We start from the raw sequence: 20,165 nt of genomic DNA on the forward strand, positions 1-20,165 counted from the left end.
TCTAGGGTTAGTAATCGTTAGCGTCTTACGTGTCCACGTGTTCGATACTCGGACTTCCTAGGTCTATACTACTTGCGATCGGTACACTTGCCGGTTGTGTGTGGTTTTAGGATTTTCGTTTTAATATTAAAGCTTAGTTGTGAGAGTCATTATTATAGGGTTATTAGACACACATCAAGTATGTTTGTTATCTTCTCTTCTTATTTAAGAATGGTCCTTGTGCTCTGTAACTTCACAAACAATCAATATCAAAAAAGTATTCTCTTTCCATACTCTCTTACTTTTGCTTAGAATCTATATCACTGATCTCATCAAATTTTGATTAGCTGTTTAGACCACTCATATTATGCTAGCTTTGGGTAATTTCTCTATGTTTGTTACACCTTATGCTCTATTAACCTTTTTGATTAGTGATATCTATTTTTGACAGAATTTGATCATTTTTTTGTGATGCCTTACATGTGACACACTATTCTGCACCTAGCAGTCGGTGTCGACGATCTTAAATCTATGATAGATAAAGCTCATGAGTTGGGATTGGTTCTTCTCGTGGATATCATGCACGATTGATCTTAAATTAAGGGTTGCAATCATGAAACTTTACTTTTATTTGAAAGTTACTGCTTGAAAATGGCGTGAGATAAGATGTTATGTATTCAATGAAAACTGGTATTCAAATCCATAAATTATAATTTTACATTGATGACACAGATTTCCTGATATCATCAGCCCAGAACTGGAATGAGTTTACATGCTAAAGTATTCTAATTCTCAAGCTAATATAACTTATACATCAGGTTCGGATATTTGTCATTGAAGAGTTGGGATATTGATGGTGAATACATTTTTCTTCTATGTTATGCAGGTATGAAAGAGACCATAAAACTGCTTTTTGGCTACATGTAGTCTTCACAACCTACTGAACGCATCTTTACTCTGTGAAAAGGGTTTTACTCCACTTAATTTTGAGGTCTGTTAGCCTACATATTTCTAGCTGCCACATGATCCTCAACTACCCAAATGAGTTTCCATGTCTTACTTTCTTGTTTACGTGTGTTGTCGCAAGGTTTAAATGCTCTCGCATTTTTGTTTGTTTCATGTCAGCCCAGCCCGTATACTGTACAATATATTCATTAAACTTTATTTCTGTATAAGTTGTTTTTATAGATTTAATATTGTTGATCTCCCGTGTTACATAACTTAGGTTTAAGATTGACTGTTAATATTTAAACAATGGTGTGATTAGAATTAGGTTGAGTGATTCGACTTGTGCATGTGATTTGACCAACTAAAACTCTTGAAAAGTAGCAAGTCAATGTGATTATGAGGTTAAGATCAATATCGTATTTAAATATCATTTTGGATTTTTATAATTTAATGGCTATTTTTTTTTCTTTTTCAGACAAAATTTAGTTCATTCGACATCGGTGTATGGCCTAATATGCCCTACTTCAAGGTTAAAGAAACCCCAAAATTTCCTAGAATCACTTACCTACTACCTTATTGAGTACGCCAAATTTTCGATACGCTTTTTATCGTTAAATTTCCATATCTAATCTTTGTTTTATATAAATACTTACATTATTTGTACACAAAGATGGAAATAATGAGCTGACTTTATTGACTATATTCCTCTTTTCAGATTGGAATCTCTTTACTACCTCCATTGGGTACGCTTTTTATTCGCTGAATTTTCAACCGCTTCATAACCACCCCCAAATGACGGTTTTAAGTAAGCTTCTGTTTGGTACCATGCGTATCAAACCATATGATTGGGTGGATGATGGTGCTTCAATCTCTTCATAGGTTGAGTTCTTAAATAAAGAAATAATATTTTCGAATTAATTACGCAAGAATGTCGTAACTATAATTTATAAGTAGAAAAAACAACATATAATTAGCTAAACGGGCCTGCCGAGTTACGAGCTCAGGTCAAAATACATACTTTTTTACTGGTTAAAACGGATCAGGTTGACTTTAGTAATGGGGTTAGGTTAAAAAAATATTTTTTACTGGTCAAAACGGGTCTGGTTGACTTTAGCTGCGGGTTCACATCAAAACATGTACTTTTTGGCTGGTCAAAACGTGTCGGTTTACTTTAGATTTATGGAACGTAACCCATACCCGTGTTTCATCAGGTGAAGCTAAACCCATTGGGGTGTGCTTGGCAAGGGTTAAGTTGTTAACTATAGATATATTACTTTTCCATATTAATCACATAAGAATGTCGTGAATTATTATTAAGTAGAAACATGCTGGTTCAATAAATGGTTTAATCAAAACATGTACTTTTGTACTGGTCAAAATGGGTTGGTTAACTTTGTGTTCATGTAACGAAACTAATGCACTCGTGTTTCTTCAGGTAGTGTGAGTCCTTAGTGGCCTGTTAGTGTTCGCTCGACGAAACTCAAACTTAACTATGCATTCACCACCCCATGCCGACGCGTTAATTCTTTACCTGACGAGGGTGGTAGCATGCATTGGTTTACCGCCATTACGTCATGTGTGGTTCCTAATGTTCTGTGATCGCCATACTGTGACCCTGAAGGCCACCACTGCAGGTGTTATCACACCCATCCCTTGGTGTGTTTTCCAGGTTTATTAGTTACTACTCATAACTTTCTCTTATTTAAACAATTACCACTTGTTTATTTCCATTAATAATTCATAAAAATTGAAACTTTATAACAGTCGATGATAAAAAGTTTCCCGATGATCAGAAGATCGTAGACCACGCATGGCTTGAGGAGATAGATAAGCCCACAGCCTTAAAGGTGGTTAGAGCACCATACAACAGGCCAAAAAATGTCGAGAGGTGATGAATCACGTGTTAGATAGGCAATTCACAAAGTGATTGGAGTTTTGATGGCCTCATATAAGAGATTAATACCATAAATCATAAACTTCAAACATTCTTAATGCTTCCTTTACATTTCACCAAAAGTCACTCAAGGTACCATTATATCATTAGAGAATCCTCAATATATCCCCTGTTTTTCCACCAACGACTTTTTTTTGCAGTGATGTTTCAGATGATGAATTTGATGATGATGATGACAATGATGTTTATGAGGAGAATAATAGCAGAGATGTGACGATTGGTACTTGTTTTACACCTTTGGTTGTGAGGATGTCTATTAAAGGTTGTTATTCATCATTTCCGTTTTTTGTGATATAAAAGACTTCATATATGATTCTGACTTCTTCATATTTTATAGTGACAGTGAAGATTCTGATAACTAGTCAAGCAGTGGGGCCCAATGGACTTTGATGGAAAAGGGTGGAGTTATTGAAGGTGCATTAATCGAGCTAAGCCATGAACACCAACTTAATCTTAATATTGCACTTTGTTTTTTTTTTTTTTTATCTTTTTTACCGCCTATGAGCCTTAACTTTTAGATATACGATCAAATATTAAACTTGTTCTTTAAATATTTCTGATAAATGAGAAGTAAAAGCCCGTCTATCTGTGTATGGAGCCGATCTTTCAAATGAAAAGGCCAAATTTAGGAATGCACTTTCCAAAGAAAGGAGTCTTGCATTAAAATAGTCTGTTGTGTATTTTTTTTTCTTTCCAATTTTGAGCTTGTTAGTATGTTGATCTATTTTATTTATTTATTATTTCTATAGTGAAAAAGAACTTGAGAATAATTTGACTGATGTTCAGAGGCACCATCAATACACATCCCGTGTAGAAGAAAAAAAGATATGAGACGATGCCACAATTGAAGAGGAAAAAACATAAAAACTTTAAAAGAAGAAAAAATCCATCAAGAAAAATTAAAAGCAGAAGAGGTATTTAGAAAATACACATTTCTATAGTTATATCTGATCTTATTCGGTTATATTATTGTTAAAGAGTTGTTTAATTCTCATATTTTGCGTGCAGGCCAAGCATCAAGTTGAAAAGAAGAAAGAGGAATCAGCTCAAGCTAAAGCATTGGAAGCGGAAACGAGTTGTTCAACAAGCATATGAAGTGGCGGTTCCTAAGGCTATGACTACTTCACAAGGAATGGTTTCTAAGTAATCTAGAAAGGACCTGCGGCTGCCAGCACAGTAATTGGTCAGGGTAATACAGCCGCTTCGGCTTAGAAATAATGTAGACTGGATAAAGATACGTGCTTGTCTGTTTTCTATGATATTTCATCAAGCGACAAAGATCCTTCTAGAAATGTAAATCCACATTTGTATATAAAAAGTGTTATGGACTGTTTGAAAAAATTAAATAATGCATTTTGACTTTTTAATGTCAAAGTTCAATTAATTTTCTTTTCCTCACTCAAACATAAGTGGAGTGACGATTTTCATTTGAAGTTGTAAATATTTTACCACAAGTATCAACATTAAAAATAGCAAATCGTAAATAAGTTTTACCTAAATGTATTACACCATATAAACTAATATTTGATAGTGTTTATTGTTTTTTTCCTTTTCCTTTCCCTTTTCATAATAACAGGATGCATATCATGGTAAGAGGTTGAGGTGTAAATATAAGCAAAAAGTTGTTGTATATCTATCATGTTATAATAGTGTGTACATTTGTTGTAAGCGTTAATTCTTATCTTGATTAGAATTTGTCATGTATCTGCTGATTTGAGTTACGTTAAAAACCAGATACCCGCCGCGAATCAGTACCAACGTTCGGGCAATGCTTTGTTTATCCAAAGGATTCAAATAGCTTTAAACAATGATAGATACATTGTAGCTGCATAACTATTCACGTACCGAACTGCAACCTCTGTTTTCGTCCCCGCCGCAATTCGCGGGCTCTCCTACTAGTATTAAATATAAAGATAACTTAAAATTATAAATACAATATATGAACATCTTGTTTTCAAATCACCATCTGGTCCTCGATCACCTGGACACTATCACCACTTTCAACTGGTTTCATTAGTTAAATATTGACAACTCATTTCTGTAAAACTTGGACATGATCAGTTTTGACCAAAATCAATTTAAGTAAAACTAGACAAAATCAGAGCTAATAAGAAACCCAAAGAATCGAGGCTGCAACACATAAACAAGATAGATGAACACATAAAAAAATGGTAATTCAGTTTGGAAACCCGAAAATCAAATGTGATGGAACTCTAATACGAAAACCAAAAATCGAGACCTCCAATGGCCTCGTATAACGATTCTTGATTCTTGTTTTCCCGGCAGGGGAAAAGGGTTCCACGATGGCCCCTTCTTTCCATGCATGGCCACATCCCACACATCATTTTCGATGTCTTGCATTTTTTTTTATCATGGGTCGCAACTGCGATTTTTCGTGAAATATATAAACTCCCTGGAGGTTTTTGTATGATTGCTGGTATCCGTCATTAGGGGTACCATCAGAAGCTGATAGAGTGGTGGGAAGGCAGTGGAGTGTGATCGGTATAGTAAAAGAAAAATAGGGTTAGTGTAGGAGATGATGAATGCCAGGTAAATGCAATTTTAAATGCATGTTTTTCAAATAAACGAGAAGGAAATTATGAGACACCAGAAGGAAATGAAGCAGATTGTTTATCTAGTATTCTATGGTGTTGATCCATCGGATGTGCACAAACAAAAAGGTTCTTTCGGGGAAGGATTCGAAAGAAACCAATGGCCAAATGCACCTGCGTGGAAAGAGGCTCTAGCTGAAGCAGCCAATTTGTCTGGATGAGACACTAAGGAGATTGCCAATGGGTAGTTTTCTTATATTGCCTTAAATCTATTGCAACTTTTTATATTTGATGATACATTTATTAAACAATTTGGGGATCATGTTAAGAAAACACTAATGTAGAGGTGTTTATAGACCTTGTTAGGGATGATTTGGGGATTTGGAATGATTGTAATAGAATTATATGGATCATATCATAGAGTATCTTAGCAATAGGTGAAAAATAGCTGAGCCCGAGCTCGACTAGGCTCGAGCTCAGCTCGTTTAACTTATACAGAGCTCGAGCTCAAGATCGGCTCGTGAGTAGTTTTTCGAGCTCGGCTCACTTACTATTCATTAAGTAAATTTTATAAATTTGTAATTATATATATATATATTTTTTTTAAATTATAATTTTTTATAAAACATAATATATATTATTTAGTTCAGGCTACGTTTCAACATAAAAATCGCTTGAGCTCTACAAACTGGGTCACTGGGATGTGCAGTTTACACCAATGGGCCTTAACCAGGTGCCAAGTGTTAACCGTAGCTGATTTGTGAGTTATGTACACATGCAACATTACGGAGATTTATTTGAATCGTTGTCTTCCCTCAAGCAGACTATTTAGCCAGTCCCAGAAAAGTTGATTTCTCAGAAAAATACTTGTGTTATTAGTTCTATAGTACAAAATACAAACATAAAACCTAGTATTTAGTCTCTGTTGTTTGATATGTTCACGGAAAATGAATGAAATTGAAAGACTGCAATGCATTTATAATTGTTAGATTCGTGAAACCATTTTGCCAAAACTGTGAAACCAAACTGGAGCCAAACCGTTAGTAATGAAGGATCCATAGCATCTTTGATTGTAATGATTGGTTATAGTTGACCCAGACCCTTCCTCGGTAGCTCCCGCCAATGCTTCTGCAACACTTGAGAGGCAGTCCTGTATAACCAATTATCATCGACAAAATTTATTTAAACCTAAATACTTATCACACTAACCCTTTGAGGTCAGTTGTACGTTATGCATTAACCTGTCTAAAGCGATAAAGGATTTGTTCAAGTAATTTTATACACTGACCACAAGAGAAGAGCGTATGCATTTGATGAGCTAGTGCAAGTTTTCATATACTGATTACGTAGAAAGATTAGTGTATGACGACTTGAGAACCATTCTATCACATTGACCATGTGAGCACTCTGGATCAAATGAAGTTTTGGAAAGACCCGGTGTCCGTGTTCAAGCCTAACTCATTGCACTGACTAAAGGACTCGGTGCCTTCGTGCTCAAGCCTAACTTGTTGCGCAGACTACTGCAAGGTCAATCATTTCGGTCAAAGTCAAAGATCAGACCCTTCCTCGGTAGCTCCCGCCAATGCTTCTGCAACACTTGGGGTCAATGTGAAGATTAAGGCTGTGTTTGTTTAGGGTCTGAATAGGTCTGAATGGGTTGAAGTTTGATTCGGTCAGACTTCAAATTGTTTGTTTCACCATTACGATACATCTGAATGACTGACCCAGCCTCTTAATCAATCAGATTGAAAACAACGCTGAATGGAAAATAAGACATTGCTACCCTCATTACCCTAATCAACTCGTTCCTTCCCTTCATCACCATCGCTGATTTTTAGGAAACAAGATCTCCTTCGTTGCTGCTTCAAGATCTCGTTCATCGTAGAAAGGTTCGTCCTTTCCTAATTGTTCTCATCATCGATTTTCAGTATCCTAACCATTTCGATTTTCAGTTTTTTTTGTCATATATATGTTAATACAATTAGGCCTGTTGCTAACGTAAACCCTAGCCATTGATTTTCAGTTTCCTAATTCTTTGTGTTAACCTAATCATGTGGCATGTGTGATTGTGTGGTGTGTCATTGTGGTATCTTGCAATTCTTAATTTTAATAAACATGTTGACTTTTGAGGTATGACAACTGAATCCATTTCTGATTGAATTTGGGAACAGTGACTGGTTTGCTAATTAGGGCTGATTTTTTTAGTAAATGTTTATAACAATCCATTAGATCTCTACACCTTTAATCTATAATCACTTATGTTACAAATAAGCATGTGATTATCTTAAATAACCGATAATCAGTTAGAGCCCTGCGCCATTCAGTTTGCAGCCATAACCGAAGCCGACAAGAACTTAAGCTTTAACAAATGAATTGTTCTTTTTCTTTTAGTGAACTTGACCAGATTGCCATTTGCCCATAACCATTAAGAGTTTCTGATCAGGTGTGATTTTTGTGAGATTTCCAAAAGAAAGATAAAGATAGCAGTGACCAACGGTGGATTCCACAACCTTTTTCTAAGCAAAATGCACATCCAAAAATTTACAATTCATTAGTTGTAAGGTTAGAAACCCGTGTATTCACGGGTTGAGCAAACAAATTTTACTTAGCAGCCCACGCATTAGTTACGAGGGTTGAGAAAACAAATTGTTTTGCTTCATGAATTGATACACAGACTATTTAAATATATATACAAACATCCATTTAGGCAAATCAATAGACACAGGTGCCTTATTTTGTTAGCATAGATTACATCATTTACCATTTTTTTATTTATATACACTCGACAACAATTATGCACTACAGGCGTCAAAAAGAAGCCTTTCTAGCATGATCTTCCTGCAGTTTGGCTTCGGCAATACTAATGAGAACTAACAGGATTAGGGGTTGTAATCAAAACATGTATGACCTCTTAAATTGCAACATGAAAAACAACATCAAGAACTTCCTGCTCTTTAGTTATTGTTGAAACAAAAATATAAAAGCTTAACACATCAAGAACTTCATGCTCCATGATAGTGCCTGATATGCAAACTGGTAAAAATGAGTGGGTCGGTTGGGTAACAGGTCAAGCGGGTCGGGCCGGGTTGGGCTGTGAGTGAATAATGAATATAGTTTTATAAATAAATTAACCGTCAAACGCGAATTCTATGATCCAAACATGAGTTGACAATTGACCCAATCGAGATGTTCAAAGCTAATGGGTCGAGTAAAAGAATTATATGCAGCAGTAGAAGCCAACTGTGATAACCACATTTGTAAATACAAAATACAAAATTTAAGCTTTATTATAAATATAAATAAATCGGCATCACACAACAAATTTAAAAGAAAAAAACTTACTTGATAAACATTTAGTGACTGTCAGCTGCTTCTTTCATGTCATTACCAGACTGATGCCCTGCGTGAATCCACCATGTTCTTGCATCCAACTGAGAGAAATTTTCTATCCTCAACAGTCACTTCAATTACCAGTGTTGCTACTAAAAGATCATAATGCCAACAACACATATCAATTACCAAATCAACTATAGTTATATGTAAACATATTGCAACATGAACATCTATTCAGTCCACTGTGTATAATTTTCTCCATTTATGTATTGATATTACTTTACATAATTTCAATAATCCCCATTTTGTTTTCCAAATGCAGTATCATCTTGTACAAGTTATAAGATTTAAGCATTATTATTTTAAATGATGTGTGATATGCTATTGCAGGTTGTGAGTAATGAACATCAAGGAAAAAGAAGGATGCTACCAAAGAATGGAATACGAAAACTTGGCAAATTGGACCCATTGGTAGGTTAGCATACAATCTGATCAAAGAATTAAATGTCGAATACTCTTCTTAGTTGAACCAAGACAAGAATGCTTCTGGTATGATGATTGGGGCTAAGAAGAATGCAAGCGCTAAATACCTTGATTCAAAAACAAACCAGTTCACTTTGACTATTGATGATTTCAAGTTTATATGTTTGTATATTTCCGAAATGTTAAAATCCCGTAGCAACATACAGGTAACAATGCTTGTTAATTTCTGTTTGGATTTTAGTATGTTTTCATGGATTTCGAGGTAATAATGTGTAATTTGGATTTTCTATGATGTTTTGTATTGTTTTTTTATATAATTATTTATCACTTAGAGTTCCAATAAACCAGATACATTTATTCAGCACGAAATAGTTCAGAAGGGTAAGACAGTCATGTTGCACAGTTATTCAGAGGTCTAACCAAACAGTCTTAACTGATTCAGTACTTACTGACTCAGAGTCTCTTAACCATCTAGACCTCTTATTGGTTCAGCACTTACCAAACAGCCCCTAAATCAATACAATATGCTCAATTACCTTTATGAAATTTAACAAATGTCAAAATACATAATCAAATACAATAAAGATTCAAAGATCAAAGGTTCCAATCATGCAGACAATGTAATGCGTATTGATAATAAAACATTCAACTTCATCACTAAACTCATAGATATATAGATATAACAAAAGGTTCATATACATATGTACCAGTAACACAACAATAACATAATCTAGTTTAGTGTACCGCAACGGCTCAACCATCGTTATCTCATTTCCTCTCCGGTCTTCTTCTACTCTTTTCAATCTCCGTTTCCTTCTTCGAAACCGCATAACTCCCATCATCTTGCATATTCATATCAAACACTTTCAAATTTTCCCTCTTACTTTCCTTTCTCCAATTACTCCCATTATCTCTCTTATCCAATCCATCTCTACCCGAACCCGAACCCGAACCAGTGCGAATTCCCCTCCTACCATCCAATTTCCCAGACCTCCCATTCGCATTACCTGAATTCTTCACATAATCCCGATCCTCATTCTGATCATAACCCAACTCTCGATCCGATTCATCCGAATTCCCATCAGTAATCCTCCCGTACGGCTTAATACTATGAACAACACCTTTAGGAAAAAACCTAGCCGAAGGCAAACCCTCAACAGTCTCAAACAACTGGGGCCCATCTTTCTCGGACCACAAATCAAACCCACCCGGTTTCTGAAACCGGTCGGCTAACACCTTCAATTGCTCATCAGCCGTAACCGAGAACAACTTAGGAGCTTTGTCAACCACCTCCCACGGCCGCTCGAGCTCCGACACAGCGGCGGCTAGCTCGGCTCGTTTTCGCATCTCATAAACCTGGCGTTCGCGGGCGAGGCGGGCTCGGAGGAGTTGCTTGGCTTTCTTGGCTTGCATACGTTTCCACTGCCACTTGGATACGCCGCCGGGGTAGGTTCGTGGTCCGCCGCCCATGCGGATGGTTGTTGAGGGGGGTGGTTTGGAGATTGAGAGGTGGGTGAATCTGGATGTGAGGAAGGTGTGTGTCGGGTCGGGTAGGATGTGGGTTGAGAAGGACAGGGGTGATGGTGGTGCTCGTGCTTGTGTTTGGAGAAGCCACGGCGGCGACATGGTGGTGGAAGCTATCTGAACTCTGAAGACAAAACACCGGGATGAGGAGAAAAGGATATTATTTATTATTTATTATTGACTGACTGTTCATTTTTGAAATAACAGGAGCCGAGCGGCCAAGCTGGTTTATTTTTGTAATCGAGCCGAGTTCGACCCAAGCTCAGCTTGGGTCATGGATCGGCTCATTGACTCGATCTTAGACCCGTTTAACTTCAAGCTCGATCTCAAACCCAGCCCTAAATACCTCGTTTGGTTTCGAGCTCTGGCTAAAACCCGCCATGGAGCAGCGCTAATTAAGTCCATAAAAGTTGAAGTTAAAACTTTTTTTTTTATGTTAACTCACATATTTTCTAAGTTACTCTTAAATTACATCTTTTATTGACAACAATGTGATTTATACACACATTATTGTAAAGACAAAATCTTATCAACTTCTTAATACCGCTAGGTCATAAAAAACACTAATGGTAATACAAACGGAAACATTGTTAATACGAAACACTTCTACCCAAAGTGGGTGTTGGTGGTTCAACCGTACTTCTAATTTTTTTGCTTGGATGAAGCTGGCAAGTAGACGTTAAAGAGTTAAAGATGTTAGGATTTATCACTCACGACTAGAGTATTCTCAGCCAGTTCTCCATTCTTATCTCTATAATTACATTAAAAAACACTACATTGAAAATATGAGATGTTGAATTGGAATGATAAAGCTAATAGCAAATCAGTATTGAAAAGCACTATCTTTTGTATGTCCGTTGGTTAAAGCTCTATTAATCTAAATCAATACCCTCTTTATTTGATATGTGTTTATGATTTGTTTACTATATTTGAAGGATTGTATTTTTATCATACTTCTAATGTCAATGCAAATTTGCTAACAATGGTGAGCATGTATCATGTAGACATAACTCACTTGTGATATTTAGTTTAATGGCATATATGTGTGTATCTATGTATCCGTTTTTTATTTCTTAATTTTTGTTCGTATAAATTAAAAACTTTTGTAACAATTTGTATTAGTTTTTCTTTGTCTTATTATCACATCGTACATTATATGGGTTCTAACATAATTACTATTAACATTTCATTAAACTAATTAAATTCGTTGTAGTAACCTTACAACATTAGTTTTTTTTATTATTTTCTTTTTTATTTTATAGCATACACATAATACACAAATGTATTGTTGGCGTCCACATTACAAACTTTATAAAATTCCAAATATTGAAAAAAAACATCTTAACCTTATCAATCAAATTAACTATGACATGATTTTTCAAATAATATATCAATTTACTTTATGAAACCATAACATTTGACTTAATATATCAATATGTATTTATATTTGTATTTTTCTATAATTTTACACAATCTAATCATGATCATTTATGCATGTCATTATCTAGAAAGTAAAGAAAGAGACAAATCATACTATTAATACTTGACAACGGTAATGTTATAAATAAAATTAAAACCATTGTATACAATGAAATATTTAGGGAGTTAGTAAATATTAAATTTTTGATACTTTTGTAAAACTAATAGTTAAAAGTGTAGATTTTTGTACACATTTATTTAAATTATTTTCTTTATTTAGCCTGTGTAATATACTGGTTACTAACCTAGTCTAGGTTAGTGCATTAAATTAAGAAATTTCAAAGAATTGATAATTATTTTAGTTAAATTTTGTCAATGTTGATTATATGTATATATTAGCTATTATCCACCGTATTATGGGGGTTGTTTTACATTTTTTGTTTCTAATATTTATATATATTTTAGGATTTCAATTTTATTTCATGGAAGAAAGTTAATAATATATTTAGAGTTTGATGATGAGAAAGTATCACAAATAAATGAGATGTTATCACCCGTTTAAAAGCTATCTGGGTTTGGTGAGACTCATGACCCGTTTATTTTTTTTACTATAAAATTGTTTCTTAATTATAAATAATATTTTTTTTTTAAAAATAATTTTTAGTATATCATTATTTTATACGATTTTCATATCAAATATTTAGTAATATTAATTTTTAATTTAATGAGATGTTATAACCCATTTTAAGAGCTATCTTGGTTTGGTGAGACTCATGCATGCGAATTCAGATCAAATATATGAGAAGCCTCCATTTTTAAATAAAACAATATGATAGCTTGAGAAAATTTAAAAAGTAACCAGAGAGCTTTTAAATGTTTTGTTTATATATATTTAAGATAAGATAAGATTACACGTTACAAATATGAAAATCAACCTCTTCTAATTATTTTTTTTTAGGGATAATTCCCAAAATGTCTTTTTTTAGAGATAGATTCCAAATATGTCCCTATAAAATTTAAGTTCCATCTTTGTCCATTTACTAACATGCCGTCGCCTAAGGCTGTCACTTTTACCCGAAACCCGACCCAAAAAAACCCATACCCGAACCCGAACTAACCCGACTCAAAGAACCCAAACCCGAGAAAAGACTAACCCGAACCCAAACCGAAGTAATTGGGTTGGTTCTCGGGTTTGATTTATAAGTTTCGGGTCAACCCGAATAAACTTCTAGTTTTAAAATTAAATATATTTTTATGTATAATAAGCTATGTCTTAGCCACTAAAGTTATCATAATCTAGCTCTAATCGACTGTTGTCATTCTAACTATTATGGATCGATTGCTTATTATTAATTCATGTTTTCCATTTATTACTAATAGCAACCGAAATCGAACAACCAAATCACGCCCGATGGAATACGATTAAGGCTCGAGTTAGTTTTACTCTTCTTTTGAATTGTTTTATCAAGTTTTGTTGGTTTGTTATTTGATTATTTGTATTATAAGCAAAGGAGAATATTTTGTTTTAGTTTTAGCATTGTAGTTTTTAAGTTTTTTTTGTTTTTGTGTTTTTTTCTTTTGTTTGTTTGTTTTCTAGGATACTCGAAACCCAATTAACCCAACTCGAAAAAACCCGAACCCGAACAACCCGTGAGAGATTTGGGTTGGGTTTCGGGTCAAGATTAAAACTTTTAAACCCGAAGAACTCGACCCGAAAAACCCGAAACCCGAAAACGAGCCCAAAGAACACCCCTACCGTCGTCTCTACGTTAGGAGTTCAAGATGACATGTCTCTTAACTCGTCGCCTCCCCACATGTTAGCTCAAAACTCGTCATGTCACCATCATGTTAGCTCAAAACTCGTTGCCTCCGTGCCATGTTAGCTCAAAACTCGTTGTCTCACCGCCATGTTAGCTTAAACACTAAATTTAATAAATTTTGTTATTTAAAAAATTATATCTAAACAAGGTACACATAAAATGATTTTGATGGTATGTATTAGTTTTCTTAATCGTTTTATTATTCAAAATCTTATATACAAGAATTTAAAAACCAACAAAATTAAAAAATATTTTTTTTAAAATTAGTTTAGGATCCATGTTTTTAGTAAGATAAAGTAGAATTATTTTTAGCTAACATAGTGGGGAAACAAGTTTTGAGCTAACATGATGGGGAGGCAACGAGTTTTGAGCTAACATGACGGTGAGACGACGAGTTTTGAGCTAACATGGCAGGAAGACGGCGAGTTAATAAACATGTCGCGTCAAACTCTTAACGTAGAGGCAACAGCGAGTTAGTAAGGGAATAAATAAGGAATTTAAATTTGGAAGGATATAATTGGAATCTCTCTTTTAAAATGGAACATTTTGAAAATTTTTCCTTTCTTTATTATATATATTATAATAAAGGGGTAGCGGTGCAGCTTGTTGCCCGCTTGCCTTCTGTTTCGATGTAATCCAATAAACAATCAAATTTATTGCTTTATTATTCTTTAACTCCTATACATATAATTTTGATATATTATGACTTTAAATCTAACGACTATAACCACATGACAAGTAGCTTTTGTATGACATTTACCATACATTTGAAAGGTCAGCATAAGCTTGATTAGCTAAATTTAGTCATGCACGATTATAAAGAAGTTTAGTTGCAACTTTAAGTTTATACATTATATGAATGATGATATGTTCATTAATCATGGTTGCATACTACAAAACAAAACGTTGTTATTATGTTTAAAACATAACGAATCGCTAAGAGTGCTATAATTAGTATCATCTTATCAATATCATGACCCTAACCCTAACCATCAACAACATCATTAGAGCCCCAAAAAACAGATACGTAGAACCCCAAAAGGCTCTATCATAGGCCTTGTTGTCAGAAAACGAAGCCCTTATTACTCTTGTTGTCTATTTTGTAAAAATTGATCAATAGAACTCCAAAAACTCTATTATAGGCCTTGTTATTTGTCATTATAATGTAGATATGTTTTTGCAAGGCGTAAGTGCTCAATGGAGCTCTATACCATTCCCGTAGGATGTGGATAGGGTCTTGTTTACCATAGAAGGAACGTTGAGATGGTATTATTGGCGAGTCTACTTTCTGCATTTTTAGTGACCTTCCATCTGATAACCTTGCCAAAAGATAAGTTTCTTAAAATATACTAGTGTTTCATATAGAACTAAAGTTGTCAGAATTTCGCATTGTGTGATACCCGACTACAGACGGAACTATAAGACTCAACATAAATACATATAGACAAAAATAAGTCACAGACAGGTTTTAGATTTTATGGTTATTTGAATGTTATAAAACCTCATTTACTTTTTAATCTTTATCGTAGTATACAAGAACATCTCCAACAGAGATGTCGTCCATCTCCGACGACGTCATCACCACCCCCTTCTCTCTCCTCCCTCACAACAACCGTCAGCACTGTAGGATGTTTTCATATCTCTCTCTCTCTCTCTTCCAATGAAGCTCTGCATTGTACCCAAATATTCATTCAAACATACCACCACCATAAAAGGAAAGTAATTTATATTTTCTTTGTAAATTGTAATCAACCCAAATAAAAAACAACTTAAAATACCAACGAGCCCAATGGGCCAAAACAACCAATTTGGTTTGGGCCACAAGAACACTCTGGAGTCTGGACTACTATCTATACCCACTCACCGGTAACCGCCTCAAAACGTTAACTTTTCCCAGAAGAAACTCACTTTTTCTGGTCTCATTTCCTTCAAATTATCACTCTTTTCTCCGGCGATTCGTAAGTCTATTGTCTTAATTTGTTAATCGAGTATCCGTTGAAGCTTAACGTTCTGTTTTTGACAGTGAAATAATAATAATAATAATAATAATAATCAAGCAATGGCGAGTGAGCAATCGATGTTAGCGCTAATTAGGGCTTCAAGACCTAGTTTTAAGAACTCAGCTGATAAGATTGCCTTTGCTATACACTCCACTTTCGTTGCGGCTGGCTTCAATTTCAACGCCACCGGTCCTCCGGCCTTCTCCGACGACGCTCTGTCGACTCCTTTTTCTGGTATATCTTTTTTTAATATTTACTTATTATTATTATTACATAATTAGGGTTTTGATTCCGAACTGATGGCAGGAAACTTAGCATAAGGTTTTAGGTTTTGAATTTAAATAGAACTGAAGTCGGTTTGGGTGGCGTTTACTTTGAATTATTATGATTGCAACTTGCAAGCGTTTGATGTTTGTCTGTATGCGTTTAGATGAAGCTGGTATTGAGGGGTGGAATGAAGTTGAAGATACTTATGCGTTTGTGTACTCAATCCCTAACGATAGTTCGAAGAAAGTACTCGTGAAGTGCCTTGTTATGAACAACCAGTTGCTTGTTGATGCTTTAACTTCTGGCACATCGAATCCGGTTCACCTCGAGATTAAGTAATTATCTTGACTTTTGCTCTCGTATGTTGTTACTTGAATTTATTATTGTTTAGGTAACGGATGACTCTTTTATGTAGTATTGATGATTTTGCTGTAGAAATTGATGATACCAAGTATAGTTCACAGTATAAGAACTTGGGTAAGCTTATAGATTCGGTTAATAAAGACGTGTTAGCCAAGTTGTATGGCTCTTCTGCTGCAAGCTCATCCAAAGCCCCGAGGTAACTGATTCATGCTCTTTGTACATAATAAAATTGTTACCGTTCTTTTAACCTTGTAACATACCGAGCTTTGTTATTTTTAATGGAGTGTGGTAGATGTATTTAGTAAAGAACTAGTATGTATACAGAGTACTAGGTTGGACATATTGGCATCTTATTCGTTGCTTGAATGTGGTTGATGTTTTTTGGAATAAAATAATATGATTATGGAATTTTTATTACTGATTTCTGATTACGTGAAAGGGGTTTAAGATGGAAGTCTTTTGAAAATGATTAAACTGCGAATGAGAAACATGCATACGATTAGTTACTTTTAGGGTTTCTCACTTTATCCATTATTAGAAATATAAAATCAATAAGTATGAACATGGACTGAATTATGCTAGATACGAATTTATTCGTCTTGCGTTGATTGAATGACACTAGATTGGTTTTGTGAAGAAAACCTAATATTGGATATAACGATTTAGGTTTGTAAATATTTTGTTTTCTAGTTTATGTTATGTTTTCTGATTCTTATTTCAGTTAGTGGTATATTTGCACCGGCTTAATTTTCTGTTCACCACTAATTTGCGCGTGTAACCCCACTAAAAATGATTTAATGGTGTTTGGAGACTTTAGATGATATTATGTACGGAATGACAAACAAAAGCATCCGACTTTCTATTTTTATGTTTATAATGAAAGTGGTTAGGTAGATCATGAGTATGAATTTGTCACATATTCCAGCATTTAAAAAGAATTTGTATCCGTACTCAGTTTCAACTGGTTTTTTTGGTTCATCTAACACAAATACTCACATGCATTTGTTATTTATTTATTTATTTTTTCGTTTTTCAGTTCTGGACATGACAAAGAATATGGTGATAGACATCAGCCGACACCGTTTGGATATGAAGATCCTTATTCTCACTTTCCTCCAGGGTATGTATGAATTTTTGTTAAAAACTATATACTTTGATATGTGGCCATATATATGAGTGAGCTATCGTGTGCCATAAAGTTTAAACAAGAGAAACACAATGATCAACCATTTTTGCTGAATGTTATTTATTCTTTTTCTATATTCAATTTATGTTGCATCCTCCACGTATGTGACAAACGTGGCATTACAATTTAATAAATAAGGAAACTATAAAATGCAGGGTGGCAGTTCCTCCAGTGCATTCTGGCATCGGTGGGGGTGATCTTTATCCTCAGCCTCCTGCAGGAATGTACCCTACAAGGTTCATCCATTAGGCCTGTAAATGTGCTGAACGGACACAAACGTGGTATGTTTGTGTCGTTCATTTAATTTAACTGAACATGAATGATTAAATGAACATGGTTTTTTTGTTTGTGTTTGTTCGTTAAGAAAATGAATGTGTTCATTTTCATTCATCAGTAGTACAAATGGACATATTGTGATAGCTAACACAAACGAACAAACATAACTAAATGTAGGTGAATAAGTATATACGACGAATGAATATAAACGAACATAACTGAGCAAACACCAATTGAAAGTAAATGTGAACATCAATATATTGGGCCTGGCAAGTTAATAAATATAGAATAAACTGTAATGGATAATATTGTAATTAAAATAGGCAAAAATTTAACGGGCCTGCACATGTAAATAATATATAAATGAAGATTCCTGAAACTGACACAAACTCATGAATGAATGTTCCAAGACTATAAATGAATGAACAGGACATGTGTTTGTGTTTGCTTGTTTAAGTACATGAACAAAAAGTTACCTTCATGTTCATTTATTGTATGAACGAACTTCCCGCTGAATGATTCATGAATGGTTTACTAATGGTTCACTGAACATTCGGTTTCTTCATCTTATATTTTGTATTTTAATTAATATCCAACATTTTGATTCTCTAATCTAGCTATAATATTTCACCACTTGCTAATGTTTAATATTGGTTCAACTTTAATATACAGGGGCGGTTTTGGTGATGGTGGAATGCTTGTTGGTATGTACTTCTATCTGTTCTTTTTATCTGTTCATGTTCTTATTATCTTATATTTGCATTTTGTTTCAAAATTTACCTATCGCTATAATGATTACGCAGGACCAAGTGATCCTAGGTTTTATGGTGGTGGGGGAAGAATGGGTTTCCCTGGAGGCCAGCCGTGAGTGCTTTTTTTAAACAATCTTTGTATTTTATATAAAACATAACTATTAAATCTTATATTCAATAGTTATCTTTTATCTGTCAGTCATATCTGTCATCTTTACTGTTGGATTTTGACTTTGTGAATGCAAATGAAATAGGGGTGTTCCACCAGGTGCTCGGTATGATCCTTTTGGTCCACCAGATGTTCCGGGGTTTGAACCTAATCGGTTTGCAAGGTATAACTTAACATCTCTAAATCTGTAATTAATGTTGGATAGATGATCTCATTTGGAGTTGTTTACAGAAACCCATGCAGGCCGCCAGGTGGAGCACACCCTGATCTCCAGCACTTCCACAATGATGCTGATTTCATATAAGTGACAAGCGTTTGCATCTGTTGTCTTTACTAAAGCTGGCTGTAAATTTGAAGGTTTTGGTTTCTTGCAATATGCTTTTGTTTTGACTGGTTGGTAACCAGTGTATATTATAATGACTTAGATGCTACCGTATTGTTTGAAACTTATTACTAAGAATGCTATATTTTGAAATAAGTGTGTTTGTTGTTGCGGGGTTTTAAGTTTTTATGTTTACGAGTGGTTTGAATAAATTTTATTTCTTAATATTTGGTAGACATGAATGTCAAGTTAAGATTGACTATTTTCGAACCATGAAAAGATGCCAATGCTGATTCTTTTATCCATGTAAACAAACTGTTTTTATGTTTTGAATTATTTTGAAAGCTTCATGATTTTACGAATTAAGTTAGTAGATGAACTAGTTTGTTTCTGCTCGTAGCTTCGGCTAGACGTGCACAAAAAAACCGGTTCCGGAACCTAACTGGTGGAACCGAACCGGAACCGGTTCCAGTTCCAACCCGGTTGGTACAATACCCGGTTTGGGTATTTTTGTACCCGAAAATCGTACCCGGTTCTCATATTTGTATGTTAGTATCAGTTCCAACCCGGTTCCTACCCGGTTCTTAATTGTAACCGGTTCGGTTCGTACCCAGTAAAACCGGTTCCGGCTGGTTTTTTTTGAAGAGTCAAAACAAAAGTCAAAGTAGCCGTTGGAACCGGTTCCAACGGTAGTATAGCTGTTGGAACCGGTTTTTTAGCCACCAATTAGCCGTTGGAACCGGTTCCAACGGTAATATAGCCGTTGGAACCGGTTTTCGAGAGACAATAGATCCGTTGGAACCGGTTCCAACGGTAAT

General features: G+C 34.8%; 2 protein-coding genes across 2 annotated transcripts; one reads left to right on the forward strand and one right to left on the reverse strand.

The window, feature by feature from the left end:
* Positions 1-9,892: 9,892 nt before the first annotated feature.
* On the reverse strand, positions 9,893-10,842 carry LOC143581836 (uncharacterized). The gene has a single exon (XM_077064519.1). The coding sequence runs from the start codon at positions 10,717-10,719 to the stop codon at positions 10,018-10,020; it is 702 nt and encodes a 233-aa protein (XP_076920634.1). The 5' UTR covers positions 10,720-10,842; the 3' UTR covers positions 9,893-10,017.
* A 5,211-nt stretch (positions 10,843-16,053) lies between these two features.
* LOC143581835 (putative proteasome inhibitor) lies at positions 16,054-19,337 on the forward strand. Its single transcript, XM_077064518.1, has 9 exons — positions 16,054-16,246; positions 16,443-16,614; positions 16,695-16,838; positions 17,679-17,762; positions 17,984-18,064; positions 18,777-18,808; positions 18,908-18,968; positions 19,111-19,188; positions 19,257-19,337. Exons 1-9 carry the CDS (start codon positions 16,072-16,074, stop codon positions 19,327-19,329), a joined length of 900 nt encoding a protein of 299 aa, XP_076920633.1. The 5' UTR covers positions 16,054-16,071; the 3' UTR covers positions 19,330-19,337.
* Positions 19,338-20,165: the final 828 nt, after the last annotated feature.

The sequence above is a fragment of the Bidens hawaiensis genome, unplaced genomic scaffold (genome assembly GCF_021521415.1).
Source record: "Bidens hawaiensis isolate Kalapana, Puna unplaced genomic scaffold, B.hawaiensis_p1.1 tig00031203_1, whole genome shotgun sequence".
NCBI classification, from domain to species: Eukaryota; Viridiplantae; Streptophyta; class Magnoliopsida; order Asterales; family Asteraceae; genus Bidens; species Bidens hawaiensis.